General features: G+C 43.6%; 1 protein-coding gene across 8 annotated transcripts in view; it reads left to right on the top strand.

The window, feature by feature from the left end:
* The window catches only part of ABI1 (abl interactor 1), a 125,331-nt gene that overhangs the window by 38,060 nt on the left and 71,435 nt on the right, over window positions 1-15,836 (top strand). For all 8 annotated transcript variants that reach the window (XM_048837853.2, XM_048837846.2, XM_048837841.2 and 5 more), the window contains exon 2: window positions 7,285-7,452. In XM_048837853.2, the coding sequence (XP_048693810.2) occupies window positions 7,423-7,452 (30 nt within the window). In that variant the 5' untranslated portion in view covers window positions 7,285-7,422. The remainder of the gene's footprint in view (window positions 1-7,284; window positions 7,453-15,836) is intronic.

Raw genomic sequence — 15,836 nt, 5'->3', positions numbered from 1 at the left:
GTGCTCCCCGCTCCCCCCCCCCCCCAGCCCAGCTTGCCCCTCTGCCTATCTGCAGGCCAGGGGTGGGCAAACTACAGCCTGCAGGCCAAATCCAGCCGCAGGATCGCACGCGCCCCCCATCCCCCATGTAGCTGACCAAAGTCCCTGTGGCCGCGGGGGGGGCGGCGGCACAGCAGAGGGCTCTGTGCATTGTTCTTGCTTCCAGGCACTGCCCCTGGCAGCTCCCATTGGCTGGGAATGGGTAACTGTGGCCAGTGGGAGCTTTGGGGGAGGTACCTAGAAGCGAGAGCAACGTGGAGCCCTCTGCACCTGCAGGGACCTGGTTCTGGCCACTTCCTGAAGCAGAGTGGGGCTAGGGCAGGCAGTCAAGGAGCCTGCCCTGGCCCCGGTGCACGCCGCTGCCGCCCCAGAGCCACTCTAGGTAAGTGGTGCTGGGCTGGAGCCTGCACACTGAACCCCTCCTGTACCCCGCAGCCCAACTCCCTGCCCTGAGCCCTCTGCCATACCCTGCACCCCCTGGGGGCAGAGAGGGAGCAGAGTTGGGGTGGTGACTTCGGGGAAGGGGTGGGAGGAAGCAGGGCAGGGCCTCATGGAAGGGGTGGAGTGGGGTTGGGGCTGGGGACAGTGAGGGGGTGTGTCAGTGCATTGGCCCGAGGGCCACGTCACTAATCTTCATGTGGCCCTTGTGATCATTTGAGTTTGAGACCTCTTTTTTAGAGAGTCACCTAGCAGGATTGGGAGAAAGGTTGGACATGTAAAGGATACATGCCTAAAATTGTCTCAGGATTGTGAGCTGGAGTAGCTAGGAAGATGGTGGGAATCCAATGAAATGGAGAAAGTTAAGAAAGGAGATGGTTAGAATACTGCAGACACGTTCCTGTGGAAAAATGTCTGCATATAGATGGTAATCCACAGAAGAATAGTTGGTTCTCTCAGCTCTGTGTGCATAAGGGAGAGTGAATAATGGACAGATCCTTTATTATGTGTCCCTGAAGTGGGTGGCTGAGTTGGAGCACATTCGGTGACTCCCCATCTCCTACCGGGTAGAATTAGTGGGGGAAGCAAAAGTGGATGGGAATCTGGGAGGCAGTGACCATGAGTTGGTTGAGTTCAGGATCCTGACGCAGGGAAGAAAGGTAAGCAGCAGGATACGAACCCTGGACTTCAGGAAAGCAGACTTCGACTCCCTCAGGGAACGGATGGCCAGGATCCCCTGGGGGACTAACTTGAAGGGGAAAGGAGTCCAGGAGAGCTGGCTGTATTTCAAGGAATCCCTGTTGAGGTTACAGGGACAAACCATCCCGATGAGTCGAAAGAATAGTAAATATGGCAGGCGACCAGCTTGGCTTAATGGTGAAATCCTAGCAGATCTTAAACATAAAAAAAAGGCTTACAAGAAGTGGAAGGTTGGACATATGACCAGGGAAGAGTATAAAAATATTGCTCGGGCATGTAGGAATGATATCAGGAGGGCCAAATCGCACCTGGAGCTGCAGCTAGCCAGAGATGTCAAAAGAGTAACAAGAAGGGTTTCTTCAGGTATGTTGGCAACAAGAAGAAAGCCAAGGAAAGTGTGGGCCCCTTACTGAATGAGGGAGGCAACCTAGTGACAGAGGATGTGGAAAAAGCTAATGTACTCAATGCTTTTTTTGCCTCTGTTTTCACTAACAAGGTCAGCTCCCAGACTGCTGCGCTGGGCATCGCAAAATGGGGAAGAGATGGCCAGCCCTCTGTGGAGATAGAGGTGGTTAGGGACTATTTAGAAAAGCTGGACGTGCACAAGTCCATGGGGCCGGACGAGTTGCATCCGAGAGTGCTGAAGGAATTGGCGGCTGTGATTGCAGAGCCTTTGGCCATTATCTTTGAAAACTCCTGGCGAACGGGGGAAGTCCCGGATGACTGGAAAAAGGCTAATGTAGTGCCAATCTTTAAAAAAGGGAAGAAGGAGGATCCTGGGAACTACAGGCCAGTCAGCCTCACCTCAGTCCCTGGAAAAATCATGGAGCAGGTCCTCAAAGAATCAATCCTGAAGCACTTGCATGAGAGGAAAGTGATCAGGAACAGCCAGCATGGATTCACCAAGGGAAGGTCATGCCTGACTAATCTAATCGCCTTTTATGATGAGATTACTGGTTCTGTGGATGAAAGGAAAGCAGTGGATGTATTGTTTCTTGACTTTAGCAAAGCTTTTGACACGGTCTCCCACAGTATTCTTGTCAGCAAGTTAAGGAAGTATGGGCTGGAAGAATGCACTATAAGGTGGGTAGAAAGCTGGCTAGATTGTCGGGCTCAACGGGTAGTGATCAATGGCTCCATGTCTAGTTGGCAGCCGGTATCAAGTGGAGTGCCCCAAGGGTCGGTCCTGGGGCCGGTTTTGTTCAATATCTTCATAAATGATCTGGAGGATGGTGTGGATTGCACTCTCAGCAAATTTGCGGATGATACTAAACTGGGAGGAGTGGTAGATACGCTGGAGGGGAGGGATAGGATACAGAAGGACCTAGACAAATTGGAGGATTGGGCCAAAAGAAATCTGATGAGGTTCAATAAGGATAAGTGCAGGGTCCTGCACTTAGGACGGAAGAACCCAATGCACAGCTACAGACTAGGGACCGAATGGCTAGGCAGCAGTTCTGCGGAAAAGGACCTAGGGGTGACAGTGGACGAGAAGCTGGATATGAGTCAGCAGTGTGCCCTTGTTGCCAAGAAGGCCAATGGCATTTTGGGATGTATAAGTAGGGGCATAGCGAGCAGATCGAAGGACGTGATCGTTCCCCTCTATTCGACATTGGTGAGGCCTCATCTGGAGTACTGTGTCCAGTTTTGGGCCCCACACTTCAAGAAGGATGTGGATAAATTGGAGAGAGTCCAGCGAAGGGCAACAAAAATGATTAGGGGACTGGAACACATGAGTTATGAGGAGAGGCTGAGGGAGCTGGGATTGTTTAGCCTGCAGAAGAGAAGAATGAGGGGGGATTTGATAGCTGCTTTCAACTACCTGAAAGGGGGTTCCAAAGAGGATGGCTCTAGACTGTTCTCAATGGTATCAGATGACAGAACGAGGAGTAATGGTCTCAAGCTGCAGTGGGGGAGGTTTAGATTGGATATTAGGAAAAACTTTTTCACTAAGAGGGTGGTGAAACACTGGAATGCGTTACCTAGGGAGGTGGTAGAATCTCCTTCCTTAGAGGTTTTTAAGGTCAGGCTTGACAAAGCCCTGGCTGGGATGATTTAACTGGGAATTGGTCCTGCTTCGAGCAGGGGGTTGGACTAGATGACCTTCTGGGGTCCCTTCAACCCTTATATTCTATGATTCTACTGTGGCAGTGATTTGGGTGGAGTTCATTGTAAAATCATAATGTGGTAACATCACTACAAATCTGAAAGTGATTCAGGGAACTTCGCAGTCTTGCCAGAAACCATCCCATGAAGTAGTAGGGAATCTAAGCTGCACACTGGCTTAAATATATATTTTTCACAACCTCTTGAAGCATCATACTTAATTTCTGCAGAAACAAAGAGCCAAGTTGTCGTTCCACTTTAGTCAGGCAGCAGTTAAGGTTACAGCAGATGTACAGGTCAAAGCTGGTTTTAAAAATGGGATGCTCTTTTGGGGAAACTTTTTTACTGAAAATGTTAGTGTGTTTTTGGTTTTTTTGGGTGTGGGTAGTGTTTTTTTTTTTGGGGGGGGGGTCCTGAAATTAGACAATTCAATGAAAAGGTTCAACTTTTCAGATTTTTTTCCCCAATCGTCACTAGTACAACTGGAGAAGCATTGGTCTGTTTTGAAGTTTAACATAGACCACAAAGAAATGACTCCCTTCTTCCCACGTGTTTTCTGGATATTTAGTAATATTACATTCATAATGTGTTAAAAATCATTCTTGATGACTTGCAGTGAACCCCTACTGAAGCTATAAATATCTTAGTGTTTGCCAAATCTGCCTGAACTGGTTCAAATCATCTGAAAATCATCTGAGCAAATTGTTTCTATCTAATGAGCAAAATCATCTGAGCAATTGTTTCTATCTAATGGTTTGCAGGAGGCCATTGGCTCAAATCTTGATTCTATTGAAATCCGTGGGATTTTTCGTATTGAACTTAATGGAACCAGGATTTCTCTTATTTCAAAAGCTGTTCTTTTGAAAAACACATGAGTATTGCACTCTTTTTTTTAAAAGGGAAGTGGGACACTTTTACATTGAAAACAGCACTGCCTGGTATAGGAGCATCTGCTCAAGGAGAGGATGGATAGAGTAATGGTTCTAGAAGACCAGAGCTTTGTTACTACTCTGATTTCCATGTGTGAACTTGGGCAAGTTGGCCTGTGCATCCATGTCACCCCCTGTAAAATTGGGATAATACTTCCCACCATATAGGGGAGTTACAAGGCATTAATATAGGTGGAAATCCTCTGAAAAATGCTGTAAGTACCAAGTACTGTCAGTGTTGGTGCCATGACAAAACTACAAAAAAGCGGTCGTTTAACTCAATTATAATGTTTTGGAACAGAAAACACATCTGACCCTCCTTGCCCCTACTCCAAAAACTCTAGCAGGCATATCTGTTTTGAATCTGTATTAAGAGACTTATACCACTAGCTCCCAGTTGTGTAATGCACAAGCCTAAATGTCATGTTAGCTTTAACCCAAACAATAACAGAAAGAACAGAGAAATTTCCCCTGTGTTTTATGAGTGAAGCTTTTGAGAATTGTACTAACCAAATTCTGTTGGGGTAACTGACCCTTGGTGCTACATATTTTCCTCAGACTGTTTTTGTATAATCATGATGTTGAACGAATTTTTTGTTCAAATGACTAAAATGTCTATCTGTTGAATAACTGAAAATGAAGAGCAGACATTTTGTCAAATGACTCCAATTGCTTGCTGAAATTGCCAGAGAAATAAAAGGTTTTCACTTTCTTCCCATTTGACAGCACTGAATCTCTCATCTAGTTACTACAAATGTTGTCTTTGTATCATGTTCTTATTGCCTGACTCTCCAGTCCATGGTCACACACAACTCCTCAATAAGTGTCTTGTTTAGGTAAGGACTATTGGATGAGGCCATACTTGGTACCATTGAGGTGCAAGTTGTACTGACTACATTAAACCTGTCCTGTGAAGTGTATCATTGTGGCTGCCGCTCCACCGTTGGCAGAAGTGTTGGGAACCTGGTAGCTTTTTAACTACTGTGTTTAACTCTGTTGATAGCATGTATAGATAGCACAGTGGTTTAAAATAATGGTAGCCTGTCTATATTGCCAATCTTGCCATCACCAGTGGAGTTGAACCAGTGGTAGCAACTCTGGTTCAAGCATAGAAGACATTCAGTATCCCTGATGGTTGACCAATAACATTATTTTTAGTTAAGACTTTTGGTGGTATTTTGAAAATTTCTTGGATCCCCTGGCTTCTGCCAAAATGTGCTATGGTAGTGGTGATCTACTCTCTACCATTAACCATTTTGATTAGATTAGACTTCATTCTTTTTGCTGCGTGTTGCAGAGAGTCCTCTACTTCAGAGTCTTTTTTCTTTAATTCCCCCCGCCCCTTTCATGGAGGTTAGCATGCCCCCAGTCACTGCTAATGCTTTCTATTAAACCATTGCTAGAAATTAACTTTTAATGTAAAAAAGGGTTGACTTCTCTGACCCTGACACCATCCTTAAATAGTGTCATTGCTCCTGAATATTAAATAAAAATGTAGAGGCAAAAGAGTTAATGATGCAAGGTTTTAAGAATGATACTTAAGCAAGCTGAAGTCAGGAAATGCAGGGCTGAGGTGGAGTGCAAACTGAACTCACATTCCCTGATTTTTGCTATGCTTAATTTAAACTTTCTATTGCAAGGAATGTTGTCTTTTTTTCTCTCCTTTATTTTCAACTTCTTTAAAGAATAACAAACAAGAGCCGGGGAGGGGGGACAGGGAGAGAAGAAATCCAGAATTGAAAGGAAGGGTTTAGAATAGAAACCTTTCCCCAAAAGCAAGTGTAGCTGTTGTGATTAGGTGCTCTATAAATCAATAAAATTATAAAGAAACTTGCATTCACAGTAGGTCATCCTTCTGATGAGACTTCATTCCTTCCCTGCACATTTCACTTTGTTAGCAGAAAATAATTCCTCCTTTGGGAGGGACTGGGTAGGTATGAATTGCTGCTCTGAAGGGAGATTAGGGGGCTAATCTGTTTAGTTTTGAACGTCACACCCTACTGAGGCGTGGTGTAGGGAAAATTCACACCTCTGCTTCTCATATTGCTTGTATCTAAACACACTTGAAAAGGCAAATGTCACCAAGTGCAACATTGTGCTTGTGTTGTCTGTCGTCTGTCTCCTTCTCTCCCCTGGGAAGTGAGGGTTAAACTGGGTGGTGGAGGAGGGGCATGTTACCACAGGTGTTGGGGTTGGGGTGTGGGAGGAGGTTAGTGGTGCAGGCTCTGGTTGGCACTTACCTCAAGCAACTCCCGGAAGCAGTGGCATGTCCTCTCCCTGCACGCTCCGAATCCCGCAAGCCTCGAATCCCGCTCCGCAGCTGGAGTGCTAGAGCGGGGCAAGCGCCAACCCTGCTCCCTGGCAGGAACTCGAGGACTGGATTATGTCTGACATGCTGGCCGCGGCCGTGCTTTGTCCACCCATGTTTTAGCCCCTCCACATATGTATGACTCTTGCCTTAGTTTGGGACTGCTTCCCCAGCTGAAGAAAGGTTTATCAAATCCTCATTGGAACAGGAATAATTTCACAAAGGCTCTTGGATGCAGGACCCGTATGAATGCATGTCCTCCTGACTCTCTCCGCGCTCTCCCTCCTCCCCCACTGTGGGATAAGCAGCCAACACAGCTGTAGAGTTGGCTTGATAGTAAAAAACTTGTGCACTGGGGGACACCCAACTGTGGGAAAATGCTTTTCCCTTTTTTAATTGGCTTGGGTACTGTGAAGAGAGAAGCTGGATTTCACTTGTCAGGGGAATTGGAAGCTTCTCTCTGGAAGTGAAGGATAGGCGGGTTACAAAAGCCCTGCTCCAGAGAATTGATACTAGTCGTGTTTCAACTCAGAGAATCACTTCTTAGCATAGACTATCTTTACTTAAACAAAACCATATGTTTTTAGCGTCTGGGTGTGTTTGTTTTTTTTCCCCTGTTCATGTGAGTTCTTGCTTGATGTAGATTTGATTGTGCAGTCAGAGCAGTTACTCAATCAGGCCTTTTGGGTGAATGGTATTCTAAAAGTAATGGTTTGTCCTCCTTTCTTCTGGCCTTACAAAAATGATATCTTGTTTGTTTTTCAGGCTCCCGACAAAAGGAAAGCATTAGAAGAGACCAAAGCATACACAACCCAGTCTCTTGCCAGTGTTGCTTATCAGATCAATGCACTGGCCAACAATGTACTCCAACTGCTGGACATTCAAGCATCCCAGCTGCGGAGAATGGAGTCCTCCATCAACCATATCTCCCAGGTAACCTTTTACATAGTTTTTTTTGTAGGATTTCAATTCCCTAAGTTTGCGGACCTAGTCATCTAAAAACTTTACTGGGGTTTTAACCCACTTCCACTTTGGTGGGTCTTCATCTTGGCAAAAGTAAAAATGTTATCTGTGAATCTTGTAACTTTTCCTCTAGTAATGAAAGATTCTGTTTGTTCTGCCTCTTATAAATAATGGTTCTAAAGGTTGAGAGTTGGGTAATTATAGTGTCTTTTATTTTAATAATCCTTAACTTCATTAGTTTTTCTGTGGAGTTAAGTTTAAAAAGCAACCTTTCAACTCTAGTTTACGAAATCTGCTAAAATAGTAAAATACATAATTAAAATAAGCTAGTTTTCTTTCTCTATTTGAACTCTGAAGAGAAGAGTTCGCTCACTGAAGCTTCTAATCTTTGGATTTTAAATGGAAAATAGGTGAGTCTCCTATTCTAGAGCAAAACGGAAAGAAAACTCTAAAATATTTATTAGTAGCAAGCCAATATTGTCTAATGTTCCTCTTGCTGTGACACTATTAGCCTCTACTGGAAGGAGTTTCTAATTCATATCCCAGCATTAACTTATTCATGTAATCAAATACAGTTAACTCAAATATGGAATTTGGGTTGTGTCTTCGCCGTGACTTTGGGACTCTCCATGAATTACATAATACATTTTTTTGGTGATTTTTTCCAAGACGAACCCATCCCCTTTTAATGTTTTGTAACATTGAAACAGACAAAATGAAGCACCCACCCACCCCTAATGCATTATTTAAGTTACGGACTGTCTCTTGCCTAGCTGCTTCCCTCTGTCTCTGCCCACATCTTTTCTTCACTCTCCCTGCCACTTTTGTATGTCTTGCTGAGGATCCAACATGGTGATGTTGCTAGTTGGTGGGAGCAGTTTGCAGTTGCCACTGTTAGAATGGCTACTGGACAAATGTGGTCACAAGGAGGAAAAACAGAAGAGCACTTCTAAATGTGGAGTATTTCCGCAAGTGAGGAGCGTTTGAAAGGTGTGGCTAAGACAGTGCCAGAACAGCAGGGGAGTATTCTGAGCTCCTAGTTTTGGGCTACTTCAGCAGCAGGATTAGTGAATCTGCTGTTGAGTCAGCTGAAAATCATGTGAATAATTGACACAATATTAGAAATATTCTCAAAAACCCCCCCCCCCATCTTGAGGCTGTGAGAGGTGATGGGATGTGTTGTGCATCGAAAGAGTAAGTGGGGACTTGATAGGTGAGGCCATACGGATGGTAGGAAAAAGCAGCACTATGCTGGTATTGTCAAGACAAAAGTGTTAGTTTTTTGGGGTTACAGAGTGCAGGAGGGAGGATGGAGAGAGTCTAGTTAAACACTTCCAGTCCTTCAAAAAGGTCTGGTTCTTGGGAGTTAGTTGTTTACCTAGCCCTAATTATGTATTCACTAGGTAGCTTACCTAATAACAGACTATGGAATGACAGCAAGGTCTTGTTCAAGTCAGACCTTTCCCATATACTAAATAAAAAACTTAGTTTTTGGAAAAACAGATTTTGAAGGGGTCTCTTTTAAACTACTCAATACTTCTGTGTTTGTGGGGATTTTGAAACCCTTAGTTGGCCAAGCATCCCATATTAGTTGTATATCTTTCCTGACCACGCACTTGCGATCAGAACTTTTCTGTGACTTCTACTTCCTCTTCTCTCCCTTCCCTCCCCCCTCCAATCAACTTCTGGTTGAACTGAGCTTACGAAATGCTGTGGAGATTGATTTTAAAATCTTCCTGCTGAGAAGGAGCTGCACTGTACACAGCTGGAGGTGATGGGACTTTATGGAATATGTAAATACACCTTGCAAATAAAAAGCCTTTCATAAAGTTGTTCTAAAACATTTGCTTAGTTCTTAATATGTATTTTGTATGGTTTTTTAATATTGCCAGATTTAAAAAGTCTCTAATTGTCATCTAACTACTAGAAGTAAAATTGCTGTAGATATGTTTCTAGTTATATAAAGGATTTGGAAAGACATTTCTGGACCCTCAAATCTCACTTGCCTCCAAAAAGAGGAACTGAATGTGCTAACCTTCTATCTCAACATTTTCTCTTTCACTGCCATATACAGAATACCACGCTTTCATAACTTTTGGACACTCTCATGTCATCTAGAACAAATTACTGGTGTGTAAGAAAAGCAGTTCCCAGTCAGTATTGGGAAATTTTTGTGTTTAAACTGAAATTGTTGATATCTCCTTGGTCCATTGATAAGACTAGTAGTGTAAAAGCTAAAATATTTGATACTAGCACAAAAGGTGTAACCCTCTGTACTATTTTGCGTTTTGAATTGAAGGCACTATTCCGAATGTATTGAGTCACCTGATACATGAACTGTTTGCTAAAGACTGTGAACAATCAGTGCTTTGTGGAGCTTTGCAAGAGTCTTTAGCAAGATCTCTTGTAGTTTCCTTGGCTGTTGGGTCTTTCCTGAAACTAATCCCAATTATAAAGGAATCTTTTCAGACTCATGTTACAAAATTAAAACTAGATACCAGTGATGCAAGTTCAAATGTGTGTGTATATGTGTGGCTGTTTTTTTAAAGGTTTTGTTCAAATTCAGCTCTTCAGTTATGTATTTAAAAAATAAAACACCACCCTGTGCAGTCCCTTACTGCCAATTTCAGAAACGGGTCTTTAGAATTTGTTTTCACTTGCCCCACTTGTATCACTTTTGAATATTTCCATTAAAGCAGATCAGATGTATGTATTTAAATTGGATAGTTTTCTTAAGTTGGTTGGAAAGACGAGGACCAGAGCCAGGCTAGTGGGCATAAGGACGTGCATTGTGCAAGCTTCTGCACTCTGCTTTGCAAACGTACATCAATCATTCTCAGCAACATTTCTACTAGTCATGCGCTTCTCTGGAGCATTGCTAATCTGTAGCTCCATTTGTGAAAAGGTATGGCTCTCTAGTTATTCTGTCCTGTGGGCAGATCTCCCCCTCAGTCCCACACAACACACAGTGACCATGTTCTTTTCCAGTCCCGTGCATGTTTCTGAAGTTCTGTAGATCAGTTTGGATATTGGGCTAGAACATTATCAGTGTCACCTGCCTCCTTCTAGACTTTTTGGGTTAAATGGCCTGCTGTGTAATCTTGACTTTAAAAAATGGTTAAAATATTAGCATCTGTATTAAAGTTACAGGTTTAAAATAAGCCTTAATAAAATATTACAGTGAGCTGTCTTCCCTGTAAGGAAGATCCATAAGAGTAAAGTGCACAGTTTAATATAACAGCATTTCTGAAGAGCTGAGTTGTGCTCATGGAGAACTTGATCACTTATTATGAAGCTTCAGTTTAAACTTAAAGGCAAACCAAAAAGAGGCTTTATGCAAACAGATGAAAGCCCTATTTGAGTGAGACTTGACAGATTGGGCTTCTCAGAGGCTTTTCAGTGAGCTGCTTCACTGTTGCTTGTTGCTGCACTTGACTATGGAGATATGTTTATGGAGTTTTGTTTTAACCCTTGACACCTGCTTTGAGCTTTGCCGCATTATTCCAACCCTTTCCATGCATGCCAAAGTAGTAAATACAAAGCTTGTCGTAGCATCTTTGGAGATGCTTGCAAAGCGCTTCCAATGCAAGGGAGTCTGTCTTCCATGATCACAGTACTAAGCACAGGGCTGGCTTGAGGATTTTGGGGAGGAATAGTGAGATGACACTTTTGGGATACACCCAAACTTTTACATCTGTGTGTGTGTCTTTAGGTCCCCATCCCACAGACTTCCAGCTGTAGAGGCAGCGTCCCGCTGCTATATTTATCTCAACCTTAGTGATTGGTTTACTTGGTTTTATGTTTTAAAGGCTAATATAAATCAGTCTTCTCAAAGGAGAGCTAAAATTTACTTTTTTTTAAAAAAAAGTAGAGACTCTTTGGTACTTCTAGTTTTTCCCCAAAAATAACTGAGTCCCTTGGCTATGGGCTTTGGAGACCAAAGGGCTGCTCTCAGTAAAGGAAACTCTTTATTAGCGAAAACACTACGTGTTTTTGCAAAAAGTTGGGTCTCTGCACTGTCCTGAATGGGGCTTATTTTGTGGGGAGTATTAATATTTAGGTGCATGCACGCACATACACACACTGTTCTCTGATTGTCCTGGTTTCTCTCTTAGAAACAGAGGCTAGCATAAGAAATGCACTTAAGATGGAGAACTTTCAACCACTGCATTTCCACAGTCTGATTCTGGCTCTCTTGCTAAGAAGAGTTGGGCTGACAGGGACATCGTTGTTTACGTTTTTTAGTTTTGACACAGTAGCTTATCAGAGCTCACATGTATGCAAGGGCAGCTGCAGTACTGGGCGTAGCAACTAGTTTCTTTCCCCCCTGAATATAAACAGTTTTTAAATAGCTCATTATTTAAATCAGTGCCTACTGAAGTGTAGAGGAAGAAATAGTCCCTTTCAAGAGATAACATATAAGACCAAAAAATAAAATTAAATTAAAATTCAATGCGCAAATTCTTCCCCTTGACTCAAAAGCTGACTTCAAATGTGTAGAGATCTGACAAAATGGAAACTTCTGACAATAAATGTAATTCCCTGGGCTATGTAAGAAATAACTAATAGTTCTTTTGATGGCATGAAAAATGTTAAACTTTTAGAACTAGAAATTGAAGGCCCAGATTTAGTTTAAAAGAATAGTGCCTGTTAACCTCTATTTCATCATTTTGTGTACTTGGCTTTTTACTCATATGGTGTTCAGACTCCTTCTGTTTTGTAATGTTGGCCAATTAAAGCCAGAAGCACTAATGGAACACACAGATGCTATCTTTTTCTCCTCAGACTCTCAGCTGTTGGCTTGAACTGTCCTGCGAATGACATAAATGCTTAGAGGTTGATTTTACATTTTAATGTATGATCAGCCAGGATTAGCATGGACTTCAGGTTACAGCTAATTTCCCAAGAGGTTCCAGGACTTTATAAGCCTACCCAAATATCCAAAACCACTCCAAGCAGTAGCAGATTATTAAGCACTGATCCACTGATTTGTGGATCTAAGTCTTGGCTGTTGGGACATAAAGCCCAGCTGAACTTAGATTCTTAGACTCTGCTGGGAGTGTGCCAGAGAAGAGTGTAACAGTCCCACAAGAGATGGGAATTTAGATGAGGTTGAGGGCTGGTTTTAGCTGTACTTTTGACTCTTGTATATTTGAGTTAATATGATGTGTTTTATGTATTGGGTATGATCCATGGTATAGAATTAAATTCAAACACCCAAAGCAACAAATGGTAGGAGGGCAGAGCATGTGACAGACCACCTGCTGCTGTAGCTTTGCTTACCATGAATAGCAATGCAGTGACTGATATCAGTAGTTCTGAGGGCATGTCTACACTTACCTCGGGAGTGATCAATCCAGCGGGGGTTGATTTATCGCGTCTAGTGAAGACGCGATAAATCGAGCGCTCTCCTGTTGACTCCGGTACTCCACTGGAGCAAGAAACGCAGGCGGAGTCGACCTCCTGCAATGAAGACAGCGCAGTAAGTAGATCTAAGTACGTTGACTTTAGCTATGTTTGTTCACGTAGCTGAAGTTGCGTAATTTAGATTGATTTCCTCCCCACCCCCTCACCTACTGTAGACCAGGCCTTAAGACTCTTATCTCCGGAAAGATGAAAGAACCACCTCCTCAGGCTCCAGCAGTGGTGGGCAGACTGATAAGCCACAGCTCCTCAAGCCACCCTCTGAGGTTTTTGCCCCAGGACCTGACATTAGACCAGAGTTATTTCCTGAAGGGGAAAGGATCTCACTTTACTCAAAATCTGTGTATACCTTTTTTTCTGGTTTTTACACGGAGCAAGGAAGGACTTTGTTTCCTCCCCATCCTTGAGTTAGTATATGTATGCTAGTTTGATTTCAGTCATACCATCAGCCTTTAGGTACACAAGCTTTCTCTATCCATTTATTTAACTAAAAGTAAAGCAAGGTGTTCTCCATTCTGGACAGCTTCATGATGTTAGAGGATATTGGTGTGTGAGAATTATAAGGGAAAAATTGAATCTTGTCTCTTTTTTCCCACCAAATGAGTAATGGTGGGATTGCATGCCAAGTCAAGAGATTCACAGTAGCTTCACTCTTGTCTCAGAGGCACTGATTTCTATATCTGCAAGGATTATGACCGGACAACGTATGAACACAGAAGCTAGTGCATCACAGGGCCTTGCCACATTTCTCTACTGCAGACATGACTACCTCTATGGTTCCCTCTTGAATGCCTCTAACTCACGTCAACACATTCTGTTCTATATAGGGTCTCCTACCCCACATGTCCAGTAAGAGTTTTATCACCAAGAACAGCACCTCTTTGGTTGATGTTCTCTTGGGCTAGTTGGACCGGTGGGGGGGGAGGGGGTGGACAATGGACACACAAACTTCATCTGTAGCTCCTGCACTGTTTGGGGAAAATCCAGTTTTTCTTAAAATCCCTCCTCTGGCACAGTAGTCACCATGCACATCTCTGAAACAGCATCCGCTGACAGTACGAATCCAGATTGGTGCCCAACTGGTAGATAAATGTTTGGGTAGCTTCCACAGCACAACTGCTGCTGGCCTGTAAGGTGAAAGAGTATTTGTATTATGGCAGAGATTTCTATTTATTGTCACATTGTTCGTTCCTTCTCCAACCCACCTCTCTAATTAGGGCATATTACGGATTTGGTAACTGTTCTTGCTAATGAAGTAATCTTGATGTTGTCACATACTGAGATGCCATCCAGAACAGTGAGGGGTTGTCACTGCCTGCCTTGTAATCCTGGGTGCTTAATTTACTCTGCTGCTGTAGTGCCCTTGTCTGGATGCTCCCAAACAGCATACAAGCCTGCACTGTGTTAAACAACTCTGACTCAGCAACTGTGAATCCAGCAGCCTGGCAAGATGAACCGAACACCCCCAGTTCTGAATTTTCCTCAAACTATGTGCTCTGCAATATGCAGCCCTCCTCTGGACCACTGGGAGAGAGTAAAAAAAAAAAAAAATTTTTTTTAAAGATACAGTACCCAGCAGCTTTCCACATTAACTGGAGTTAACATTTACTTTAAATCAAACACAGCAATGGTTGGTTTAGATGAAAGAAAAACAAGTTTCCTGGGATTTTAAGTGTTCAGGTATAAAGAATGAACTTAGAAATGGTTACAAGCAAATAAAAGTGACAAGTGCTTTCTAGAGAGTAAGACTACCTTAAACCAAGACTGTAGTTTTATTAAGATTCTGATCATTCTGCTTTACAGCAAGATGGCTGCCAGCCCTTCTGCTCAGGATTTCCCATAAAGTCCAAAGTGTTCTGTTCCTGTGTCATCTTAGGTGAAGGATAACATGAGGTTCTTTGCTGCTCTTTTTACTCCTGAGGGCGTTCTGCACCAAAAAACTAAAAATTGTGCGCACTGTATTTTAAAACTCTGCAAATTTTATTTATCAAATAAATGTGGAGACTCCAGCATGGCATTGGGAAGCACAAGCCATTGGCCACACAGAGGTGGGCAATCACTTGCAGCTCTCTCCCGCCCTGGGACACAGACTCAGCGGTGAGGCTGCATCCAACTCTGACGCAACGCAAGGACTGGGCCTGCCCCAAAAACACCTTAGGTCCATGCCAGGTGCACCAGGTATGGGCTGGCAGGCTCAGCAAGGCAGGATCCAAGAGTGGAGGGGCTTAGTTTGGGGGATCCAGGTGTGGGTTCAGAGGGTTCTGTTTGGGTACAGGTGTTTCAGTGTGGGGATCTGGATGCACAGAAGCTTGTTGGGGGATGTTCCTGGGTGCAGAGCTTCCTGCAGCTGTGGGAGAAATCTGGGGGTGGGTCTGACCCAGCCCCAAATCCTGTGTAGGGGAAGAGGAAGTCCCGTCCTCTTCAGCTGGGACTAGCAGCTGAGCCTGGTGCTGGGTAGGCGCCACAAACCAGGTCTTCCTCAGTCCCTGCCCCACCGTGATTTACCTCTCTGCTGGCTGCCCTGGGCATCTGAAACATACTGCTGGAGAGGGTTGCAATAACCACTCTTCTGGCTTCCCTGTGAAAGAGTCATTTTTCTGTGGGGGACATAAATTCTACACATGCGTAATGGTGCAGAATTCCCCCAGAAGTATATTTTATAGTCTAATGAATGTTTGACAGATTCTTTGGAAAGTTCTTCCCAGCCCTCCCCCCGTGAAGCTCATTCAAGCTATGAGGAAAGGAGGCATGGAGCCTCCTGGTGAAGGAAGTTCTGTGCTAGCTTCTTCCACTGCTGGTGTTTTCAGGAACCAGATCAATTTGCATTTTAGCAAACTCTTCCCTTTGCCATGATGTGAGTGGTTGTCTCCTCCCCTTTTATGTAAATGGCATTCCCATTGTCTCTTAACTTACCTTGGAAATACCTTCCA

The sequence above is a fragment of the Caretta caretta genome, chromosome 2, assembly GCF_965140235.1.
Source record: "Caretta caretta isolate rCarCar2 chromosome 2, rCarCar1.hap1, whole genome shotgun sequence".
Lineage (NCBI taxonomy): Eukaryota > Metazoa > Chordata > Testudines > Cheloniidae > Caretta > Caretta caretta.
Note: the sequence above shows the minus strand (reverse complement) of the source record. Positions and strands in the feature narration are given on the sequence as shown.